This window comes from Clytia hemisphaerica, unplaced genomic scaffold, assembly GCF_902728285.1.
Source record: "Clytia hemisphaerica strain Z4C2 unplaced genomic scaffold, Clytia hemisphaerica genome assembly, whole genome shotgun sequence".
Classification (NCBI taxonomy): Eukaryota; Metazoa; Cnidaria; class Hydrozoa; order Leptothecata; family Clytiidae; genus Clytia; species Clytia hemisphaerica.
Genome location: NW_027104185.1, coordinates 598858 through 621361, shown reverse-complemented (window position 1 = coordinate 621361; position 22504 = coordinate 598858). Strand labels below are relative to the sequence as shown.

The following is a 22504-nucleotide window of genomic DNA, read 5'->3' as shown; positions in this document are numbered from 1 at the left end:
ACACAGTTTGCTTGAATCTAAAAAAGTATCCGAAAGTATTCGAAAGATGTAGCAATTTGAAAACATTCTTTAATATGGCCATGTAATTTGTTCGTTAGCAAAGGAAGGAAGACTTTTCATAAATGACCGAATCATCACTTTGTGATATCCCATTATGAAAAGCTTATGTATGTTTTATTGAAAATATTTATTAGAGGATTGACGAGATTGGTTGCGGTTAGCTGATAGAGTTGATTACATTTGCAAATTCAATCCAACATTATATTAAGTTCGGATTGATGGAATGTTCTTTGTCTCACAAATATCGATCGGCGTCGGATTGATGAAGTTTGATAAAGCAATCTAGTGATTTTATTTCAACACTTTTGTCAAGCGCTCGAATCATATCTCTTCTTTGCAGTTATTTGATTAAAACTTATAAACAGTTTAGAGCAAAGTTAACTCTTTCATATCAAAGCTTCAGTAATTTGAATATTTTGTATTTTGCGAGGATCAAAATAAAAGTCAACCGTAGCTAAAAAGATAATCTTATGTAAATTGCTATCTTTATTTTATCAGCAGAGAAAAATATAATTAACAGAAATAAAAATTCCCCCGAATAATAACAACATTACACAGCATGTCACCACCGATGTACCGTGATTCATCATCTGGATATTGGGGATTCCCCTCCTCCACCATGGATTGGTGTGAAGAAAATTATGCTGTCACCTCATACGTGGCCGAATTCTGTAAGTTCATTTTATGGTATACTATACCTTTTTTTTCTTTTTCAAATTTTCCATTTTCTACTTGATAAGTAATAGTTTCTTCCCTGATCGGTCAGCTTTATCAAATCTAGTTTGAATCAACCCCCAACCCCCAACCCCCCATTTATTAAGCTTTGAAATCCTCCAATCCATCTTGTCTATACCTGCTAATCTTTATTACCTTCACTACCTTGTATCAAAAGTCTACTATGAAACAGTTTGAATTCTGTTGTAGTTTTTAATGACCATGGAAATGTATATATCTAATTAAATACCTCTTAATTCTTTATCCTCAAGTTGGTCGGGTCGATTCCATTGTATATCCATACAGGGGGCGTGGACGAACATTGGGGATAATTCGAGCTGAATTTCCAGGGGGTCTTCTAAAAGAGTGTTTTTCATCTTTCCAGGGATAAAAAGTTTTTTTTGAAATTTCCGGTGGGTACAAGACTGATTTTAGTTTGTCACTTTAAGGTATGAAAAGATATTTTCCAAGTTTTTTTTTGCAAACTTTGCTAAATTTTTCCAGGGGTATCCACACATTTCCAAGTAATGTTTTTTAACTTGAAAAGGTTCGTCCACGCCGCCCTTGTATGGAAACTTTATGGAATGGCCCAATAGTGTTTCTGAATACTAATACTTCTTTGTTACAGGGAATACAGTCAGCAATGTTGTCTTCGTTGTACCTCCTTTACTAACCGCTTACCATTTATGGAAACACAAACTTTCTGAACTTGGCCCAATAGTCTGTTTTCTGTTATTGACAGGTAAGAAGGTGGAGTATCTCTTCTCCCTGGTTTGACCAATAGCAGTAGTTTACATACAACTTACCATTTTTTGTTATCCTTATTTTGTTCAAACTTATTAAAAGTTCTAGAAGACTCTTGTCCCTAAAAAGTTACTATACTTACTATATTGTAAATACTTCTGACTTTAAATTTAAAAGAGTGCTCAATATCATACAAACAGAAAATAAAAGGAAACTTTAAATACTGGAAAAAAAACTTCACCTTTTATTTTCTAAGGTTCTCAACTTCAGTTGAGCTATAATCTGAGAATGTCTGTATGTATGTATGTATGTATGTCTGTATGTATGTCCGTCCGAAAACTTTAGGGCAGGCTGGACACTTCAAAAAAGGTCGGATTTGGCTGAAATTTGGCACACTTGTTCCTTGGGTGAATATCTGGGGATGTTTTTTTTTCATTTTTTGAAAATTTTGATTTTTGGGGCCTGGGGACGAGTTTTTCGCCAAAACGAGGCTAAAACTTTGGGGCAGCCTGGACACTTCAAAAAAGGTCGGATTTGGCTGAAATTTGGCACACTTGTTCCTTGGGTGAATATCTGGGGGCCTTTTTTTCATTTTTTGAAAATTTTGATTTTTGGGGCCTGGGGACGAGTTTTTCACCAAAACGAGGCTAAAACTTTGGGGCAGCCTGGACACTTCAAAAAAGGTCGGATTTGACTGAAATTTGGCACACTTGTTCCTTGGGTGAATATCTGGGGGTGTTTTTTTCATTTTTTGAAAATTTTGATTTTTGGGGCCTGGGGACGAGTTTTTCGCCAAAACGAGGCTAAAACTTTGGGGCAGCCTGGACACTTCAAAAAAGGTCGGATTTGGCTGAAATTTGGCACACTTGTTCCTTGGGTGAATATCTGGGGGTGTTTTTTTCATTTTTTGAAAATTTTGATTTTTGGGGCCTGGGGACGAGTTTTTCACCAAAACGAGGCTGGCAGCTTGGAGACTTTAAAAACGGTCCGATTTGGCTGAAATTTGGCACAGGTTTGAGGAACTTTCTCCTAAGTTATTTATTTTGAAAGGCTCTTAGGACGAGGACACTATTCTAACGCACATAAAAAAATGAAAAAATTAAGATAAAAACACCCCCAGGTATTCACCCAAGGAACAAGTGTACCAAATTTCAGCCAAAACGGACAAAGTATATTTGCTACCTAATACTAAATATTTGAAATGTTACAATTGGGCCTTCTAATAACGGGAAAATCTGAAGTTGAGCCCAGTGCGGTGCGCACGTTCGACTATATGATAAAGCTATTACAATATTTCAAACGCCTTTCTTCTTCTTTTTTTCAGTTGTTGGTTTTGGATCGTTTGCTTTCCATTGCACTCTTCTCTATCATTCACAGGTTAGTGCATAGATTTATAAAGCCCGAAAGGCTAGATGTCGTACTTTAAGTCATCGCAGGCAAAAAAAAGTGAATATCGCAAGAAATATAGTTTCTATTGTTTTCAAAAATTCGTGTAGTATCTGATTGGTCAAGCGCTGAAATTCAATTGTAATGTCACGTGACCTAACCACGACACACTTTTTAGCAAAAGTACGACATCTAGCCCTTCCACATCTAGCCAGATTTTTACTCGTAACATGCTTTGATCTTTTTAAAGATTTTGTGTCGGAAAGAAATCACCCATGATTCTGGGATTTACCGATTCGAAATTCTCGACCTTATTTATCATGGCTTCTCTTAAGATGAAAAACATAATAGTCAAAAGAGACTATTCTCTGACGATTAATGAGAAAACTTTGAATTATAGTTTGTCTTATTTTTTGATTGCCAACCTCGGTACGCGATGGAGATAGTTGAGAGATATCTTTTTATCACTTTTATAAACATTTTAATACCTTAAAAGATAAGATTTATATATCTACATTATACACAGAATATAAGAAAGGCTATTAAATAAAAAAGATGTTCCTATGTCGTAAAAAAAACACAAGCAAGTTATTAACAGTATGTACACGAAAAGTCCAAGTTTTCAATGAATTTAATCATCACTGTTTATATCTGTTTATATTTTCAATTGGATGCCTGGAATCATCGTAAACAGGGAACATGTATGCTGTTCTCGTCGTGGTTGTCTGTTCGATAACTGTTAAAGTTGGACAAGATGGTTCTTTCCGTTTGAAATCCATTTCTCTCGTCGCTTCACTCGGCTTTCTCGTCTTGTATTGGATGGTCATTCGTTGCCCACAAGTACAATTACATTGTCGACGCCTTGAAGCTCTCTTTGTTTGTTTTTTGTAAGCGTAAGGTACAAGAACTGGTTCTGTTGTGTAGTAGAAATATAATGGTGGTACTTGATTCCACTCTTGTTGTCTAAATGAAGAAGGAAAGTGTCTATAAGATCGGTTCCAACTGCGTTAGAAAACGACGGAATGTTTCCAACAAAAAGTTGAAAAAATGTTTTTTCCCTCACTTTCTGTCATTTTATATCGCTTCTTATCGTCCAGTGGGAACCAAGTTTTAGAGGATGAGAAAAAATCTTTAAGGAGTTTGTTATGTTCAATTCTACTCGAGATCCGAATATGATTGGCTTTAAAGAGTACGTCTAAACTATTCAAACAAGTTTTCAACCAGACTTAATTTCAAAATATGTTTTTCTCGGTGGCAAATGACATTTAAAAATAATAGATAATCTAGCAACAGATATTTCAGCCGTAAACATTTCAAATGAAATCTCCTCAACCAAGGAAAGTAAAACCTTCCTACCTTCTTTTTTCGGCTTCGCATTCCTCACACATTTTGATCAGGTCTTTGATGACCTCTAATTTTTGGCCTAAGAAAAGGTCTTTCAATAGTTCTTTGATCAAGCCCATGCTTTTATGTTTCGGTTTGTTGTTCCTCTTGCTTGCTTCACTCGTCACTTTACAGTGTGTCTTGTTTGAAGTTTTCTTTATCTTCGGGATAGTTTTTGCTGCCCTTTTATAGGTCAATTGTCTGTTAAAAATTTCCCTCTTGTGTTTTGACATTTCTGCGAAAAAGCTTTTGTATTTTGTGGCTTGTATTTTCTAATCTTTTTAAAAGACAGTCTTTTGTTCTTATCGCGTTTGAATTATGATGAATCACACGGCTTGCTAGTGAATAATAGCCTTGAGTTCAGGACTTTCCCAAATATTCTGTATTATTGATTAATTTATATAACTTAAGAATATTTCTGGCTCTGCTCTGTCGTGCTAATCTTGGAAAAACCAGTCTAAAGACTATTTTTTCGACCAAAATTATAAATTACTATTTGTATTTAAAAAAATACCCTGTCTCATTACTCCATGTCAAATTTTAACAACCATTTTATGTACATGGGAAAAACCTGCTGCCAAATTACCAACGAACCTAAAGGTTCAAACAGAGAATTTGCCTTCTGAAATTCTGTTTTTATGTTATTGTTATTATACATTTTCTTCTCGTCATGCCACATATATCTGATTTTCGCGAATCGCGAAATTATTTTCCAAGAAACGTGTTTCGCGTGTATTAGATTTCGTGATTAGAATCATCTGGAATTTCTTTTGCGTATTTAATTTCGCGATTCACGAAATCTGATTAAGATCAAATGATGAAAGTAAACGATACGAAACTGTGTAGATTTTACTTGATAAGCAATATAATCTATCAGTTAAAGGGCGTAAAAATCTTGAACTAAGGCAAACGAAGAATTAAGTCAGGTTGAATCGAGACTTTTTATGCTAAATTTTAATTTTACGAAATCTACCATGGTTCGCGAAATTTTGTAAGAAAATCAGTTTATAGATATTCAAAACTCACGATAATTAAACTACTTTAAACAGGTATCACTTGTCGAATAGAATATATAATATTCAACAACGATCCATTTTTTCTTGGTTTTAGTTATTGGACGAACTACCGATGATTTATGGTACATGTGCCATGTTGTACTGCATGTAAGTGTGATACCCAAGTTTTACAAGACTCCCAACGGAGCTAAAAAAAATTCTCTGGGTTAACTCTGAAATAGAACAAATTTCAACAGGGGACTTAAGTTGAAGTCTTAACATCATAAGATCAAGATTTGAGAAGGTATGATATAAAAGGTCTTTTTCATACTGTATAAAATTACCATACAAAGGGTTATGAGATTTAAAATATTAGAGAAAAAGCTTGAATAAGGGTTAGTATGTATCAACAGGCAAAATTTCTTCAGTTTGACTCTTTTTTTTTTCCTTTTTTCGTATTTTTCAGAATCGAGATTCGATCACCAAAAGACAGTGTCAACAAATCGTTGATCGTTATTCTCATTTCAATTTCTCTCTCTATAACTCTGGTAAGTTTCAGTTCTCTCGTTCGTCTGTTCGTTGCTTGGCCTCTTCGTTTCCAGATTCCCCACGGACTATTGAGTTCTCGATTGCCGAGTTCCTTTATTGAAATATTAAAATCCTTCGAATGTTTGAATGTTTCCGTTGGCTGGAGAATTTTAAGGGGGTTACCTTCAACCTAAGTACAGTCTAAAATAAAAGATTTTTGTTATTTCCTAGGCGTGGAAGTTTGTGGTAACAAAAATATGAAATCTTAATTTATTTTTTCTTTAACCCACATTCTTTATGCCTCTTTTTACTGCCCACATAAACATCAGTTTTAAGTTATGGCTCATAAGGTTTCAAGTTTTTAAACCAAAACAGTTAGGCTAAGTGCTGAGTATTTTTCTTGAGATTTTTTATGCTTCCTACATTTCATCATTAAGCCAGGCCACGGTGCCCATCATCGAATGATAATCGGCCAGTGGGGAATTTCGAAATTACTTTAAAGGTTTTTCTAAATGATGAATCGTTTTTCTTACGTTTCCTTTACGTTCGCTGAACATTCAAGTTTTTAGCTCCACGGTTGTGAACCGAAATTCTAAGTCTATGATTAATATTCTTTCTTGTTATTTTAGATATATGGTTCATTGAAGAATCCTCTTATATTTCTGGTAAGTGTTCCCAATTCTTTATGCTTTCTTAAACCGGTTCAGTTTTATCCTTTCACGGCCGACCCTTCCTCGGTTAAAAGTAACATATAATCTCCTTCATTTGTTCGTAATTTTCGAAAGCTTGCTTTTACACATACAAGTTTTTTCTGAGTTTTACCTAAGTTTTCTTGGAGAATAATCTCTGAAATTGTTGTGTGTAAAAGAGCCTTTAAATCAAACAACTTGTGCAACCTTTACATTGTTGATGTTTTCTTTCTTTGTAGTGGAGTTATGGCGTGTTGGCTGCCGCCTTGTTTATACTCAACATTCGCGGTTGTCTGTAAGTGTTCTTTGTTAAAAGTTCTGTTTTCGATGGATTTCCGTTTCAAAATTATGCATGATTCGCTAAAATTTCGAGAATTGTACTGTTTTGCTTTGATCACTGGAGTGATGATTGAAGCTATTTTTTTAACTTTTTTGAACTTTTTTGATACCAAGCCCTTAGAACTTTTTTGAACTTTTTTGATACCAAGCCCTTAGAACTTTTTTGAACTTTTTTGATACCAAGCCCTTAGAACTTTTTAGAATTTTTTTGATACCAAGCCCTTCGAACTTTGACAAAGGAGCAAACTGGTTATTATAAAACTCTTAAAGTGAGATTTTTTCGTTAATAATATTGAAGGCACTACATTTCGCAATTGATTTTGATTCCCCTCTGTATTCCGCAACTTCTTCAGCTTCGTATTTACTTTTCAGGAATTACAACGGCTCACCAAAACTTTTAGCTTCAGCATCATTCAAGTAAGTTTCTATCTTGTTAATTACATCTCTGTTAAATTACAGAGTGCTTTATTTGAGAAATATTATATAGACATTATAATTTCAGTAAATGGGGAAACTTTTTTCTCCAAAACTTAACTTTTCTTGCTGTTTTCTCTTCTTGTTCTTGATGACAAACTATAGAATGTGTTGGTTTCAATCGACAAAAATTGACTTCATTTTAGTCTTTAGTGTCGAAAAAAGGCGAGGTGTCTATTGATATGTCGACATTTAGATACATCATCCTATGGCATGCACCTGATTAGTGAAGTTTGAATGGGTTTACGCATGCGTGTCAAGTTTTATCTGAGCATCATCAGTCATCATCATCATCATCAGTACTCTGTTTATGTCGAGTGTATGGTATATATAAAAAGAATGTTTATCGATAAAGCTGTGTTGGTCGCCTAGTAACCCCTTTCTCTGGATTTTTCATTCTAGCTATGGATTTGGTTTCATTCTGTGGAATCTCGATAACGAGTATTGCTACCGTGTTCGGTAAGTTGAGTTTTGTTCCTTGTTGATCCTTACCTCTCATTTCAATCATGCGACTAAGGGAAGAGTTGGCTTGACATATTATGTTAATAGATCTTATCGGAGTTTTTGATTTTTCTAAAAAAGCGATGCTTTGTGGGATTGCTTCGAGTGTATTACCATTGAGTTTCAAGCCCGAAGGGCTAGAGGTCAATCTCTTTGGTAGGATTTGAAGCCAACAAATCCTACCAAAGTTGCGCGGCCTTGAGCGACCCGTCTGGTTTTTACACAAATGACAGATTGAAACTAAAATTTACCGCTTAATTTCGAAAAATATATCACTCAAAAACAAAGGAATTGCTAGATTCAATCCGTCATCAAAAATACGGCGCATATTTTAAGGCTTCAATTGTTCTTGCCTGAGAAAGGTTAGAGATTGACCTCTAGCCCTTCGGGCTTGAAACTCAATGTGTATTACAATAGAAATCTCTTAGGAATTCCTCCAGGGAACTACCCACTTTATCTTCTGCATCCTTCTTTTATAGTGATACACGGAAGAGTTTACCAGGGTTGATAGCTCCAGTAACTCAACTCCATGCTTGGTGGCATTTCTTCGCAGGAGTTGGAACCTTCCTTACTATTGTTTATATGTAAGTTTGATGCTGTTAAGCACAAATATTCTTGATTGAATTTTCATTAAAAATCAAAAGTAAATAGCCAACAGGATGCTGATAAATCAAAGCTTTCATTATTCTCGAATTTTCGAATTTTTATTTATAAACCACAGGAACTGGTAGATATAGATATCCACTTCCCTACCGGTCTCTTTCTAAACTTCTAGGAGTTTTAAGAAAATCTATTTTTTAATTCTGATCTAATTTGTTTTCAGAATACATTTGCGTTTGACGTGTCTGGGAGTAAACCCTTTTCTACAGGTAAGTTATGAATAGAATTAACGATTTTCAAAAAAGGCTTTTTTGATGTATTATTAGCTTTTTGGCTTTTTTGATAAGAATTAAAATATAGAAATATGTCGATAACTGCCTATAATGCGTCTAACTCGGAATTTTGAATAACGTATCAATTCGAAAAATGAAATATAAAAGTTCTTTTCGAGTTACATAACTCGAACAGCCTATGCGCGAAGGCCAAAAGTAGGTAGTGTTGCCTTGTTTTTTGGTTTAGAAAACTTTTTTTCTTCTTTTTTTTAGTTTTTACATGGATTCTTCCCATACTATTCACAAAAAGTTGGCAGATCATACGAGGAAACCAAATTTCAACAAGACATTAATGGAAATACCGTGCCATCCGTCAAACTAAAAAACGGACGTTCGAATAATAGCGTTGGAAATTTTGCTCGATTACTTTAAAAGTTCTTCTACGATTTTTACGATGGTAACATAACTTTTGTTTAGCGCTTCTTATCTTTCACTCGAAGTGTTTTCGCTGATCCAATCAACTTTAATCCATTTAAAAAATGAACGGGTTTTACTCAAGTGGCTGCAGCCAAAGCAATTTCATATTTGATCAAATCATGGTTCTCAGTTACAATCATAGTCGTAATATTTGAGAAAAAAGGGAAATCCACCGGGAAGTTTTGAAACCACAATCGATTTGTAAGTGCTCTAAAAGTAGGTTGGAAGGGTAGAGCTTTAACTCTGAGATTTAACATGAGACTTAAGACTTAAGACCTTGCGATCTGAGGATCCAAAAGTTCAAAAATGGTCCAATAAGGCTCATAATATAGCCTGGAGGTCTATAAACCCGAGCCAAATTGAAATATCCGATTAAATTTTAGAGATGGTTCAAAATCAACTTTCTCGCCCGAACTCCAAATTTCGAAAAACGAGGAAATAAGCTAAATTCTCAATAGATTTCGACCATGATTGTACATTGAAAAATGTTCCAATTCCCCACTTTTTGGAGATTGACAATGGAGTTAAACTACTATGTGGACATTTTCAAATGGAATAAATTGTGTATTCTTTAATTTTCGATTTGAACCTTCTTTTTTTTTATTACTTTATTTATTACTTTTATTTGATATATATTATTTGAAACTTTTTTGTTTATTTTGAAAATAAATTGTAAATACTATTTTGAACTATTTAGCCATCCATACCTTTCTTTTTTTTTAATGTAGCTTTGTGTTCTCTGACCCCAGGGAACCACGTCAATCGTCACAAATTTCAGCTCAGTGATTTGTGACTATATGAAGTGTTTATCGGCTTGCCTTTGTCTAAGGTTAGAATATGATTAAATGAAATTTTTTCGATTGTGAATATTATTGACTAAATTTGTGGAATATTTTGTTTCAGGTTTAAAGGAAACCTTCTGTAAATAAATGATCAAACTGAATATTTTTTACACCATAGGACTATCACGTTTCAAACTAGAAAGAACATTTAAATTTTCGTGAACAAATCGTACTTTTCATTTTAATATACATAGGTTGGATTGCTCAGAGTCAATGATGGTTGGTTCGGATTAGACGTTCCAATCGTTTACAAGGTCACTAAAAAGTTCATAATTTAGGTGGGGTACTAAATATTTGAAAAAACGAAGGCTATCCCGGGGTGGAGTGAACGAAAGTGCTTACAGTTTGTCCCAAACGCTACCGCCCCTACCACCCATTACGGATGAAAATTCTGTGCACATAGGTATTGTCGTGTTTACTATCCCTCCAACGTTCGTTAGCATATCGTCTAGGTTGGATGGATCAGAATTGGTACACTTGCGACTTGAGGTTCTTTTTTACTTCCCGATAACTTTTAGCGAAGAAATCCAAAGGGAACAAGGTCATAATTGGCTCGCGAAATAAGCATCATATGGCAGTATGAGATCATAGAGTGTACACGCTTTTTTTTATAAGAATATATTTATACTAAAATCGGCCAAAAAATATACCATCATGTAATTTGGCAATTAAACCCCAAGAATGCCCATTTTTAGAGCATTTTACTATTAAATTGCCAATTAGTAGTAAATTTAGCCCTTTATTACCCAATTGTGAATACTACTGCCAATGTAAAGAAACAGGATTTCTTCTGGAATAAAAGCCTGGAATAGACGCGATATCGGCTTAACATGAAAACTCAGATTTGATCCTCGAGAATTCCCCACAATGCTTTGCGCTGAAAATATTTCACTGCGAACTTTTTTCCGCAGTCCAAAAGTATAATTAGTGGGAATTCTCGGCGATACAAATCTGATTGCCATGTAAACCTTTCTTGAAAGTTTCAAACCGACTGCATGATTATTTCTTGAGAGTCCTTATAAGGACGAAATGCATACTGCTCTGCCACCCAAATCTCCTAATTGAAAATTCTTACTTATTCACATATATATGATATTGTGAGGTGATTAAAACCCCCGGGAAATGGATCCCGATCTAAAAATTCAAACTCATTTAGGTATACCTTCAAGCTTTGATACACCATTTTTTTCATTTTTGAGGAACCTTTTATCAGAAAAAAAATTGAAAATACTTTCCAAAAGCTAGATCAGGTTAGATAGTTTATTAGGATACCCAAGTAGTCTAGGCTTCACAGGCTGAAAATTCCATTCATGTGAAGGGTACAATGAGGGTTTTCTTTCTAAGGATAGACAGTTTTACTTGGAAATAAGGAATCTTTTGGACTATAGGGTGTACAAATTTCCTAGGAAGAAAGTACCGGGGAAACAAGTAGTTTGGAGATACTTATTTTGTGTTACACACTGCTGTATTAAGTCAGATAAGACCACCAATTTATCAACAAAAGAAAATTAATATGGATGGAAGACATAGAGAAAAAAAACAATGAAGTTTGAAATTCGTTCAATTCTTGTTGTTCTCAACATGTTTCTAAAAATTCGCCCACCTTTCACAATCTGCCTATATTTAACATGGAATCATGTACTCATAAATAAAATTCATCAAATTAGATTGGTTTGTAGTCTAGTTTGGTTTCCAACTTCTTATTATCGGCCAGCTTTCGGACGGCCTTCATGAAATCTTCCTGAGTGACGTAATCCCGTTCACCGCGAATCGCAAACATTCCTGGAAACGAAAAAAGAGGGAAGTGAAGATAAAAAAGCTGAACACATCTCAGAGTGAAATCTTTTATAGAAATCGTGTTATTGTCGTTTGAAAGAGTAGATACTCAGAAAAAAGTAAAAAATTGTTTCCATAGCTCAAAAACGCTAAGGGAAAGTAAATTTGCTTGATGTTAACAAGTTTAAAGGGTGCGTCAACTGATCTTTTGCTGTTTTGCTCTTTTTTGGTAAATTTTCATTGGAATTTCTCAAAATCCCGGATAACATTGGAAAATTTGCATTTTATAGGAGCTAACTTTCGCCGTTTTAAAAAACCGAAAAACCACGAAATGGGTGAAAATTAGTTCCATTAAGGTTCTGACAACTTGTCCAAGGTAGATGTAAGTATATAGAGTTCGACATAAGGACTTGACTGAAACTGGTTTTGGCGGGAAAGCTCGAGTAAAGTAGGAGTAGAAAAATTATCATACCTGCTTCAGTACAAACATTTCGAAGATCCGCTCCATTGAAACCGTCCGATAATTTAACGATCGCTTCGTAATCTAAAATGAGAACAAAAATGAAAGAAATATTTCAAAATCTTGACGCAGATTTCAAGCATTGCAAGTTTGCCATGAAGTTGACTTCTGAAACAACGGGTAGCAATTATGAAATACACATCTAATTCTATTTTTAAGAAGAAATTTTTTTTTGAAATTTATGGAGCTAAGAGGAGCAATCCTTTATCTCGAAAATTAGTAAAAGATTAGAATCGAGTTGACTACCGTAAGTATTCCTTTATGCTTCGATAAATAAAAGAGAACACAAGTCATTTTTCTTACCAATTTCGCCATGCTTAGTGATGGGCGCTGAGTGGATTTTCAAAATATCCATTCGTCCTTGTTCGTTTGGCAAATCAATATCTGAAAATAATCAAAAATTTCCTTTTGGTAAAAGAACTTATCGGAGTTTTAGATTTTTCTAAAAAAGCGATGCATTTCGGGATTGTTTCGGAGGTATTACAATAGAGATCTCTTAAAGGAATTCCTCGAGGGAATTCTATTGTAATACCCCCGAAACAATCCCACAATACATCGCTGTTTAAAAAAAAATCAGCTTCTAGCTCAGCATCTCAAAAACTATATGATTAATTTCAAGCTGTCCCTTGTCAAGCAATAAACCAAAGTGAGATGGTCAACGGTCAAAGAAAGGTTTTTCGTCTTAGACGAAAGAAGCTAATTTTCTTGAAATTTTTGTGAATTATGCATAAATTTGAGACGGAAAGCCTTCAACTTTTAACATTGATCGAAGCAATGCCAATAGTACTTACGGATTTTTCTGTCCAAACGACCAGGTCTCAAAAGAGCAGGGTCGAGAGTATCTGGTCGGTTAGTTGCCATAATCATTTTAACCTAAAGAACAAATGCATTGATTTTATGGTACAAACATCAATCCAAAGAAAACCCTAAGAAATTCAGAGGGAATTATTCCGAGTAGGTTGAAATGAAGCTCTTCCATTGGTCAAGAATGGTGTTAATTGAAAGTGACAAATGGAATAACTTCAGTTCATCCGGAGCCATCATGCGAGAGTTTTGAGCAAGTTTATGGATCTGTATTTTTCTGCGACGGAGACAGTAAGTTCCTAATTTGTTTAGATGACTGACTTAGGACGACGGTAAGTCAGCACTTTTACTGTCTTCGTTTTTGCGGGTCAAACTGCGTGTTACCTAAACTGAATTAAATTCGCGTGGATTAATTTTCGCGAAAATTAGTCCTCGTGAAATATTTACATTCCGGAGTTTGGCCAAAACCCCTAGGAAAATAAAAGAAATTGGGTGAAAGGAATAAAAACAGAGGAAATCTTACTTTTCCTAGAACGTCGAAACCGTCCATTTGATTCAGAAGCTGAAAAAGAGATTAAAACGAAGGAATAGAACGTTGATAAAAATATGATAACTTAGAAGATTCACTAAATCTTGAGTAGGTGAAAATTGAATGTTGGATGATCAGATGAAAAGATGAAAAGACATTTTACTAAGACAAAACAGAGCCAGTTTCCCCCTAAAAAAATAAACTAAGACACTTACTTCCATTAAGGTTCGTTGAATTTCACGATCAGCCGAAGTACCTTCTGAAAAACGTCTTCCACCTGTTAATAATAAGAATCAAAGAGATTTATTTAGTGACCTTTCAAACATTTAGTGTTGAATAGAATTATTACATAGACATATGTACATATACATATACCAAATCTTTGGTGATGAAAGAGATGTTAAAAAAAATAGAAAGAAATTGGCAAATGACAACCAAAACTAAAATTAGTGCATATACTCAAAGTGAATTTACTTTAATAAAGGGTTAAGGTGCACCCTCAAATCCCAATTTTTCCATGTTATTTTTCTCAAAAATTCTAAACTTTTCAAGGATCTGATGCCGATTGGAGAATGGATGGAAGTAGTTTAAATATGAAAACAACAAAATGATGAAAGCCAATCATAGTACATACCAATGGCGTCAATCTCGTCCATGAAGATGATGCAAGGTTGATGATCACGTGCGTATGCTATGGAATGAAGGAGAAGGGTTTGTTAAAAACTCAAGATAATGTCAATTTCACCTGATTTCACTGCAAATTTCGTGGTAAGAAGGGTAACAGAGGGTCAGAACACTTACTTTAGTCATTTGCGAGATATGTAATATGACATTAAAATACAATTATTATATATAATTTCTTACCGAACATTTCGCGAATAAGACGTGCACTTTCACCGATATATTTGTCAACAATGGCGCTTGATACAACCTGAAGGTGAGAGAAAGAAAAACCAGTTGTGAGAAAAAAAGGACAGAGTTGAAAATGAAATAAAAAACTTGGAAAAAAAAATCTTAGGTAAGTCACGGTAGAGCTTCAGAAAATTAAGGTTTCAACCATTTGTCCATTTCTGTACACGTGTCTCAGCGGTCGTTATTGCAAAAGTGTGAATAAATAACCTACCTTTAGAAAGTTACAATCCAGCTGACTTGCCACAGCCTTGGCTAATAATGTTTTACCAGTACCTACAATCAATACAGTACTAAAGTTTAATTGGTTTACTTTACAACAATTTGGGTCAACGAGAATGAAGTCGAAAAGAAAAAACAAAAACAATATAAATTTTAGGCAAACACATTGTTGTCAAGGGATCAAGAACTTCTCAATATGGGCAGCAGAGTAAATAATGATATTTTACAGCCAATCTAGATAACATTCTTGTGAACTTTCCTAGAGAACGAACTAAACATACCAGGTGGCCCGTATAAGAGACATCCTTTTGGAGGTGAAATTCCAACACGTTGAAACAGTTCTGGATTGATCAAGGGTAATTCAATGACCTAAACAAATAATTCGAAATGGAAAATAATTTGATGATAACAATACTGAAAGATTTTGGTCTGATGATAAAATTTTCAATGCAAGAGAAACAATCCTGTTGTACTACAATGAACTCTTATCATCTACCATCGACAAATCTTTAGCTATGCTATTACTCTCCTATTCACTTTAAAATTAATGTGAAACAGTACAAAATGTACTTAGCTCGAGACTGATCAATAAAAACTAGAAAGGACGTATAATTATATTATCTCAAAATATCGTAGAGACAATAATAAGAGCTAATATAAAAAAATCCAATCACAAAAAGCTTCAAATTTAACAAAGTGGATGTTTACCTCTCTCAGTTCACGGATTTGTTCAGACAAACCACCAATTTGTGCGTATGAGATGTTTCCAGGGTCTTCGTGTGACATATTATAAACAAGTGGATCCACTTCACGCGGTAACATCCTCATAATGGTGAGAGTGGTCATATCCAGTGCAACACGTGTACCTTGTCGAAGTTTAGTTTTATCAATACCACGTCGAATACCAACCACATATCTGGGACCATTTGTTGCTTTGACGATATATTTTTCTTCTGTCAATTGCTTCAGAATTTCACCAACTATTTGACCGACACTTTGAAGTGCTTTCAAATTGTTCTCTGATTTCTCGTAATTCACGTTGAGCTCTTTCAGTTGTTCACGAACTTGAAACAGAAAATTTAAAAGAATTTAAAAAATGTTTTGAGGACACTGATTATAAGCCTATGGTTGAAATCGGGTATAATCTCCTTGACTTTATTGTTTTTAACAGCAATATAATCTTAAACATCTGCTTTTAAGGACTAGCCATTGCTTTTAAGAAAAAGAATATTGTAAGGCTTTATAAAAGGTAAGAAAGGGATTTAAAATTATTAAGATAATAAAATCGATCTAATATATCAACAATTTGTTTACACCACATCAAAGAAAGAATCATGATTAATACCTTCTTTGAGTCTTGCTTCAACTTCGCGATGTTCTTGTAATTTCTTTCGGTAATTTCCAAGAACCGATTCTCTGTTATTGCTGTCGACAGTCATATTGGCTTGTTTGGTTTATGATTATTTTTGTTGAAGTTTTTTATTTATTTGCTGTAAAAGAATGTTTTTAAGATTGTTTTTAATAAACCCATTAAATTATCTAAGATCAAGATCATGACATTATCAAACACACATTATATATTTATCACACACTAGGAAATGAAAGACAAAATAAAGAAACTGAATATTGAATTTATTTAAAAATGTTATCATAGTTTGATTTTTCAAAATTCAATTCCACCAATTTGACAATGTTTTGAAAATCTGTTGACTGGCAATCCAAATTGAGTGTCACTTCTCTGAAAACCTCACTACGACTCTCCTCTGTAAATCCAAGATTTGTAAAAAGTTTAATGCTTGCCACATTATCAAAACCAATTTTTACAGAAAAAAGTTTCACATTTAGATATTTGAATCCGTAAAACATCATAACATTTACAGCTTCTTTTCCTAGCCCTTGTCCCCTCATAGAACTCTCAGCAATCATGACTTCAACTTCTGCTTCTGTTTTATTGTCAGAGTTATTAAAAAACAAGTTCACATCCCCAACCATAGATTCAATTTCATTATCCGGTGAATTATCAAAAATTAGTTTAGAAAGTAGTATGAAAGTACATTTATCGTCATCTATCCACCAGCTTTTTTGCATTTCATATTCCTTTTCAAGAGATAACGGTTCTGAAGCAGTTTTCTCTAACAGTTCTTCGTCTTGCATCCACTGATGGTATTTTTCAACATGATGTTTTTTGTATGGTACACAAATCAGTTTGTTACCAAACAAAATTGTGTTTTCGTTGATTTTCATGAATTTTGCCTTATACTTAAAAATCTAAATCATCAAACTTTTTCTAAGCTTCATGTAACCAGAAAAGAATCTTCATGCAATCAACTTTATTATGCATCGGTGACAGTAGTCTATGGAACGTAGACTTTCTTACCATTATAGGGTGCAATTTTGGATGGTTACTTTTATATGAATAATTCTTTGTCCCACATACATTTCCAGAGAATTTACCAGTCAATATAATTGACTTTTTAAGTAAAATGAAGTCATGTTGAATAACTTAAAACTCCAGCAATAAAATAATAACACACTGATACATTAGCAGTAGTGCTCTAAACCCTCGCAAAAAAATTCCAGAAAATACATATTTTGGACTTTAAAATCAATGTATATTAATGGGTTATAGTCAAAGCAAAGTTTTTTTTCTCAGGGACGAATTAGGCAAGATTCTTCAAATTTAGGCAAGATTCTTGAATTTGAAGATGGAAAAGCCTTTTTTTGTACCCTGATGTGACAAAAATTTATCAGAGACAGAAAAACTTTCTATAATATTGATTAAATGAGACCAAAAAGCAGGTCAAAAAGGTAACCCTGAATCATAGATACCATAGAAAATAATGTGAATTCGCTACTCTCACCAGGTAGGCATTCACACCAAAAAAGGAACAAATTTTTGCGATGAGAAACGTGTAAAATGTGATATTAAATTCCATTCATTAGATCCAAAGTTATGCTCAATTAAATAAAATAGTTACTTTCTGAAAGTGCTCAAAAACGATAAAAATTGACCTTTCAGTCATTAAAAATGATACCGTAAGTTGGTCTTATAGTAGGGGGAAATTTGTTCGTTTTTTTGAGGTCGCTCGAATTTTTTAGTCAAAGCACTTGTTATACATTTTTGGAAAGCTAAGGGGTAGGGGAATCAAAATAACTTGGGTGCCAATTTTTTTCGGACACTTGGGTGTTATTTTCGGACAAATACGACGGTCTCAGGCAAAAATCATTAGGTGAAAAATTAATGAAAATTTTAGCTTGAGAAAATGGAGACCTGTTGTATATTTTTGGAAAGCTCTCAAAAAATTAAGTTTAATGATATATTGCGAGTATAGGTGATTTCTTTACCTAACTCGAGATATTAATCCTTGAAAACAGTGTTTTTCAGTGTTTTTCAGCCAGAGAAACAGCTGTTTTGTCCAGTTTTTGCGCTTTCAGAAGCTCAATATCTCGAGTTAGGTACTGAAATCACCTATACTCGCAATATATCACTAATCTTAATTTTTTGAGAGCTTTCCAAAGATATACAACAGGTCTCCATTTTCTCAAGCTAAAATTTTCATTAATTTTTCACCCTATGATTTTTGCCTGAGACCGTCGTATTTGTCCGAAAATCACACCAAAGTGTCCGAAAAAAAATTGGCACCCAAGTTATTTTGATTCCCCTACCCCTTAGCTTTCCAAAAATGTATAACAAGTGCTTTGACTAAAAAAATCGAGCGATTTTACAAATTTCCCCCTACTATTATATTGACATCCCTCCTCTAATTCCGACACCCTTTTTATCAGCTGAAATTGATAGAAAGGTTGAAACTGTTTTTTTGCTTAGTGGTCAGAGAGGAATAATCCTTTTTCAATCAGTGATTTAAGCTTTCATATTATTCCTGTCTCTAAAGAAGGGTGTCGGAATTAGACGAGGGATGTCGATATTAGACCAACTTATGGTATATAGGCTAAAGGCTATAGGTCCAGTAGCACATAAAAACGTAACAATACTTCAGATGGGAAAATCTCACTAGTTCGACGATGTAGTTGTTCGACAGTACGTTTGGTTGACAATTCATTTGTCGCACAGGCGAGGTGTCGAACATCTAAGCACCCAGTTGTTCGACGCCCAGTTGTTCGACACTTGTTCGATCAATGGATGGCGAACAAACAGATGTCGAACATCTAAGCGCCCACTTGTTCGACATAGCAGTTGATTGACAAACCAGTTGTTCGACAACCATTAATTGTCACTAAACATGTTCTTGATTATGCAAGTTACGTCATGTTACGTCATTTTTCTCAGAAGAATTTTGCCTCTGTGACTTAGAGAATCAGAACTCGAAAAATATATCCCATATTGTACTCGGTATCGTGCGGTTCTCGTCATCGCAAACACCGGTTAGGTGCATTGCTTACGCATGAAAAAGGATTAGATCTTACCTAAATATTTCGCTTAGACAAAAAGCCTCTAAATTTTTGTGAAAATGAGGCATCTGTAGCGGTAACTAAGCGATTATATATTGAAGTATTGAAGGCACAACTGTGGCTGTTAAAAATCTTTCGAGGCAAATGAATTTAAAAATTTGTTGGGGAAAACTTCGTCACTCGCTGAATTTGTATTGTGGGAAAGGTCTACTGAGTATAGGTCGTTGTAAAAAAAACCCCTCAAGACAAAACTTTCAAACGTTAAAATGGCCCGGAAAATGCAAAGTTGATAAACGAACCAGGCTGGCACTGTGTAATAAAAAATGAGAATAATATTTTTTGGTGCTTTTTTCACGGGGACAGAATTTTAGTTGATTAGCCAGCTTGGTTTATCTTGGCTGTACAGCAGCATTTTCGGAATATTTGCATTTGAATGTTTGGCCGAATATTGGATGTTTTGTCCTACAACGGTACTACAAGTGGGTATCGAACAAATGGAAGTCAAACATGTTAATGGTCAACTATGCGACATCCACTTGTCCGACAATACTGTGATTGTCGAACAGCTTGGTGTCGAACAACTGGTCTGTCTATCATCTGGTCGCTCAATTGTTCGACGACTCAATTGTCCGACATTTTTGCAAATTTGTCGAACAAGTGAGTTGTCGAACAATTGAGTTGTTGAATAGGTGAAACAAAATAAAACGTGCAGCAGCCAAAATCAACCAACCAAAAATTGTGATTCAATTCCCGAGACAACGCTTCGATTCTTAAGGCCTTGTTTGTACGCTAAAGTAAAAACAATTCCGCACATGTAAATGGGTCAGTGTTTGAGGTCCGGCAAAATTTCCGGGAAATAGCCTATCCGGCAGTGCGCGGATCTAGGTGGGTTCCGTCTCCCCCGTAGATCTTTTTCTTGGGAAGTTGATCTTCAAATTAGTTCTCAAGGTTGGCTTGGCTCAAATTTTTTCATCTATAGCTCAAATTTTAGGCAATTTTTCATAGTTTTTGAGAATGTTAATTTCATTAAAAAGTGCTGGGTTATTTTTTCATGAATCCCTTTAGAAGTTTTTGTGGCATATTTTTTTGCTTGAGAGTCAGGTAAACGATAGAACGCTTTTGCATCATTAATCTTTGATACGCATTTTGGCGGGACGCTAGTGTGACTAACTGTTAGAGGGTCTAAAACTTGATTTTAAACAGTAACACAAAATTTTGCCACCTGCCAGATGGCGTGTTCGCTGGGGCAAAAAATTATTTTTTTTGAAAAAATTCAAAATCTGATGGTTCTAGCAGAAAGAGCATGAAGTGCTGATGAAAATTGAGGTACCGTCAACTGATCTAAGGGACTATCCGACAAAACATGGGACGGCAATTCAGCCACCATTTCACCGAACCTCCAAAGTCATTTGATTTGAGTCAATGAACGACATATTAAAAAATACACGATTTCTCTTTCGCACCGAATAGGGTTTTAAATCAAAATATGAAAAAAATCCGTAGTGGAACACTCGCGAGTGTCTGTGCACTCTAAGAGGAACGAAGAAGTATGATTGATAAACTTGGTGGAGTTATCAAAACAAAGTTGTTGTCAAAGAAATTTAACAGTAAGTGAAAATACAGACCAGATATCAACCATGTCCCATGTTTCGACCAATCGTCCCAAGTTAGAGCAGTTGACAGTATAAAGTATGCCTTGAAAATCTTCCTATCAAAAGTTGAAGGTTGAATGCTTTGCATAGCTGTCAACAGTGCGTCACAAACAGCAATATTTCGATCACGGAAGCGCTTCAAAACACCAGCTTTTTTGGAGTTTTATCTCGTTTACCCAAACGCTTCAATCTCGCGTAGGCTTAGGGGTCAAGACTAGAACCCCCAATACGAGACATTTGCCTGACCGAAAAAAAAATCATCATCATCAATTTTGTTAATTGTCAGAATCGTTTACTCACTGGAAATACACAACTTTCTGAAGCTTCGTTTTTTTTCGGTTGTGCTTCATTTTAAAAATAATGAAGATGAAAAGTTACCATCAATCCCGAGAGTAAAAGAAAATATTCCGACTTGTCTACGAAAAGTGCGCTCGCGAGGCGAATAGAATATCTCGCAGATTAATCTGACAAAATCCTTTCTTTTTTATGCTTAGGTGACGTCACCATAGATTCTGACTTGACAATGGAGAACCAAATTTGGCAATGCATAATTATTACGAGTGGCCGAGAAAGTTTGTGTGACGCAAAAATTGCGCGAATTTAAGCTGATTGGGTGGATATTGGGCGGACGGGCGTTTTGCACGTTCCAAGATCAGAAATTAGACCAGAGTAAAAGACGGGGCTTCTTAATATTAATTCATAACTCTTTTGTTTTTATTTTTCTTGAATGAAAAATGAATTTTTGATTTTTGAAGGAAAAATGAATTTTTGATTTTTGAAGGAAATTTTATATTATATTTGATTGTCAATGCCAAAAGATATTTCTTTACTTTACGAATAATCTGCTGTGTTGCTTCGCCACTTACCCCCGGATTGTTTTAGTTGGCACTTCGATCACGTAAATAAAAACACGTGTATATGTTGAAGCCGACTGTGGACTGAACGAAATTGCAATTACATAAATTATTGTGGAAGTGAACGCTTTAGACGAATGTTTGGGAAATCAAAAAGACAACTTTTGTGAGAATGTTGAGTTTTGTTTATATGGTTGTTTGTGACGCACTGGTCAACTCTCCCGCATTGGGCGGGAGACTCCTGCATACCAATGTTTTCTCCCGCGGGAAAAAAATTCAGCCAAATCTCCCACATTTTCAGGATTTTCTCCCACATCTCTCGCATCCCCAAAAATTTCCAGGTTTCCTGAAAAAAATTCAGGTTTTGAAAAAATGGAATGGCAGAATTTCCTGATTTTGGAAAATTGGGACTAAAAAATTTCCAATAAAATTGGATTTAGCGGGGAAATTCCCTCGATTTACTGATCTTCCAATTTAGAAAAATCGGATTATCGGAGAAAATTTTTCCAACTTGGAGCTCTCCCGCATTTTTGTGAGGTGAAGTTGACAGCTATGGCTTTGTGATGACGTCATCATTTTTTGCGTGGAACAAGTCGAAAATCAAAATTAGAACATTCCATCCATCATAACTTATCCTTAACAACTCCAAACTTGTTCATTCTTTTTTTATAAATACTCAGAATTTATCAGAGAAAACAAAGAAAAAAACCCCATCCCATTACCTACCTTCAATAAAAAGATATACCATTTATTAGACATCAAGGTGAAAAAATGGTGACTCTGAATTCGTGGCACTACCGTCTACCTTGACCACCATTTTTCAA

At 34.8% G+C, this 22504-nt stretch overlaps 3 protein-coding genes across 3 annotated transcripts; 1 reads left to right on the top strand and 2 right to left on the bottom strand.

The window, feature by feature from the left end:
• Window positions 1–558: 558 nt before the first annotated feature.
• Window positions 559–10161, top strand: LOC136814876 (alkaline ceramidase 3-like). Its single transcript, XM_067071300.1, has 12 exons — window positions 559–731; window positions 1403–1516; window positions 2843–2895; window positions 5398–5450; window positions 5749–5830; window positions 6440–6475; window positions 6739–6794; window positions 7211–7255; window positions 7715–7771; window positions 8293–8397; window positions 8637–8682; window positions 8959–10161. Exons 1-12 carry the CDS (start codon window positions 620–622, stop codon window positions 9115–9117), a joined length of 918 nt encoding a protein of 305 aa, XP_066927401.1. The 5' UTR covers window positions 559–619; the 3' UTR covers window positions 9118–10161.
• Window positions 10162–11552: 1391 nt separating this feature from the next.
• Window positions 11553–16256, bottom strand: LOC136814877 (26S proteasome regulatory subunit 10B). Its single transcript, XM_067071301.1, has 12 exons — window positions 16110–16256; window positions 15473–15828; window positions 15046–15133; window positions 14757–14818; window positions 14498–14564; window positions 14268–14324; window positions 13849–13910; window positions 13628–13666; window positions 13092–13173; window positions 12604–12684; window positions 12253–12324; window positions 11553–11786 (listed from the first exon to the last, which is right to left on the bottom strand). Exons 1-12 carry the CDS (start codon window positions 16201–16203, stop codon window positions 11668–11670), a joined length of 1179 nt encoding a protein of 392 aa, XP_066927402.1. The 5' UTR covers window positions 16204–16256; the 3' UTR covers window positions 11553–11667.
• A 134-nt stretch (window positions 16257–16390) lies between these two features.
• On the bottom strand, window positions 16391–17229 carry LOC136814878 (N-acetyltransferase 9-like protein). The gene has a single exon (XM_067071302.1). It carries the CDS (start codon window positions 17006–17008, stop codon window positions 16397–16399), a length of 612 nt encoding a protein of 203 aa, XP_066927403.1. The 5' UTR covers window positions 17009–17229; the 3' UTR covers window positions 16391–16396.
• Between the last annotated feature and the right edge of the window lie 5275 nt (window positions 17230–22504).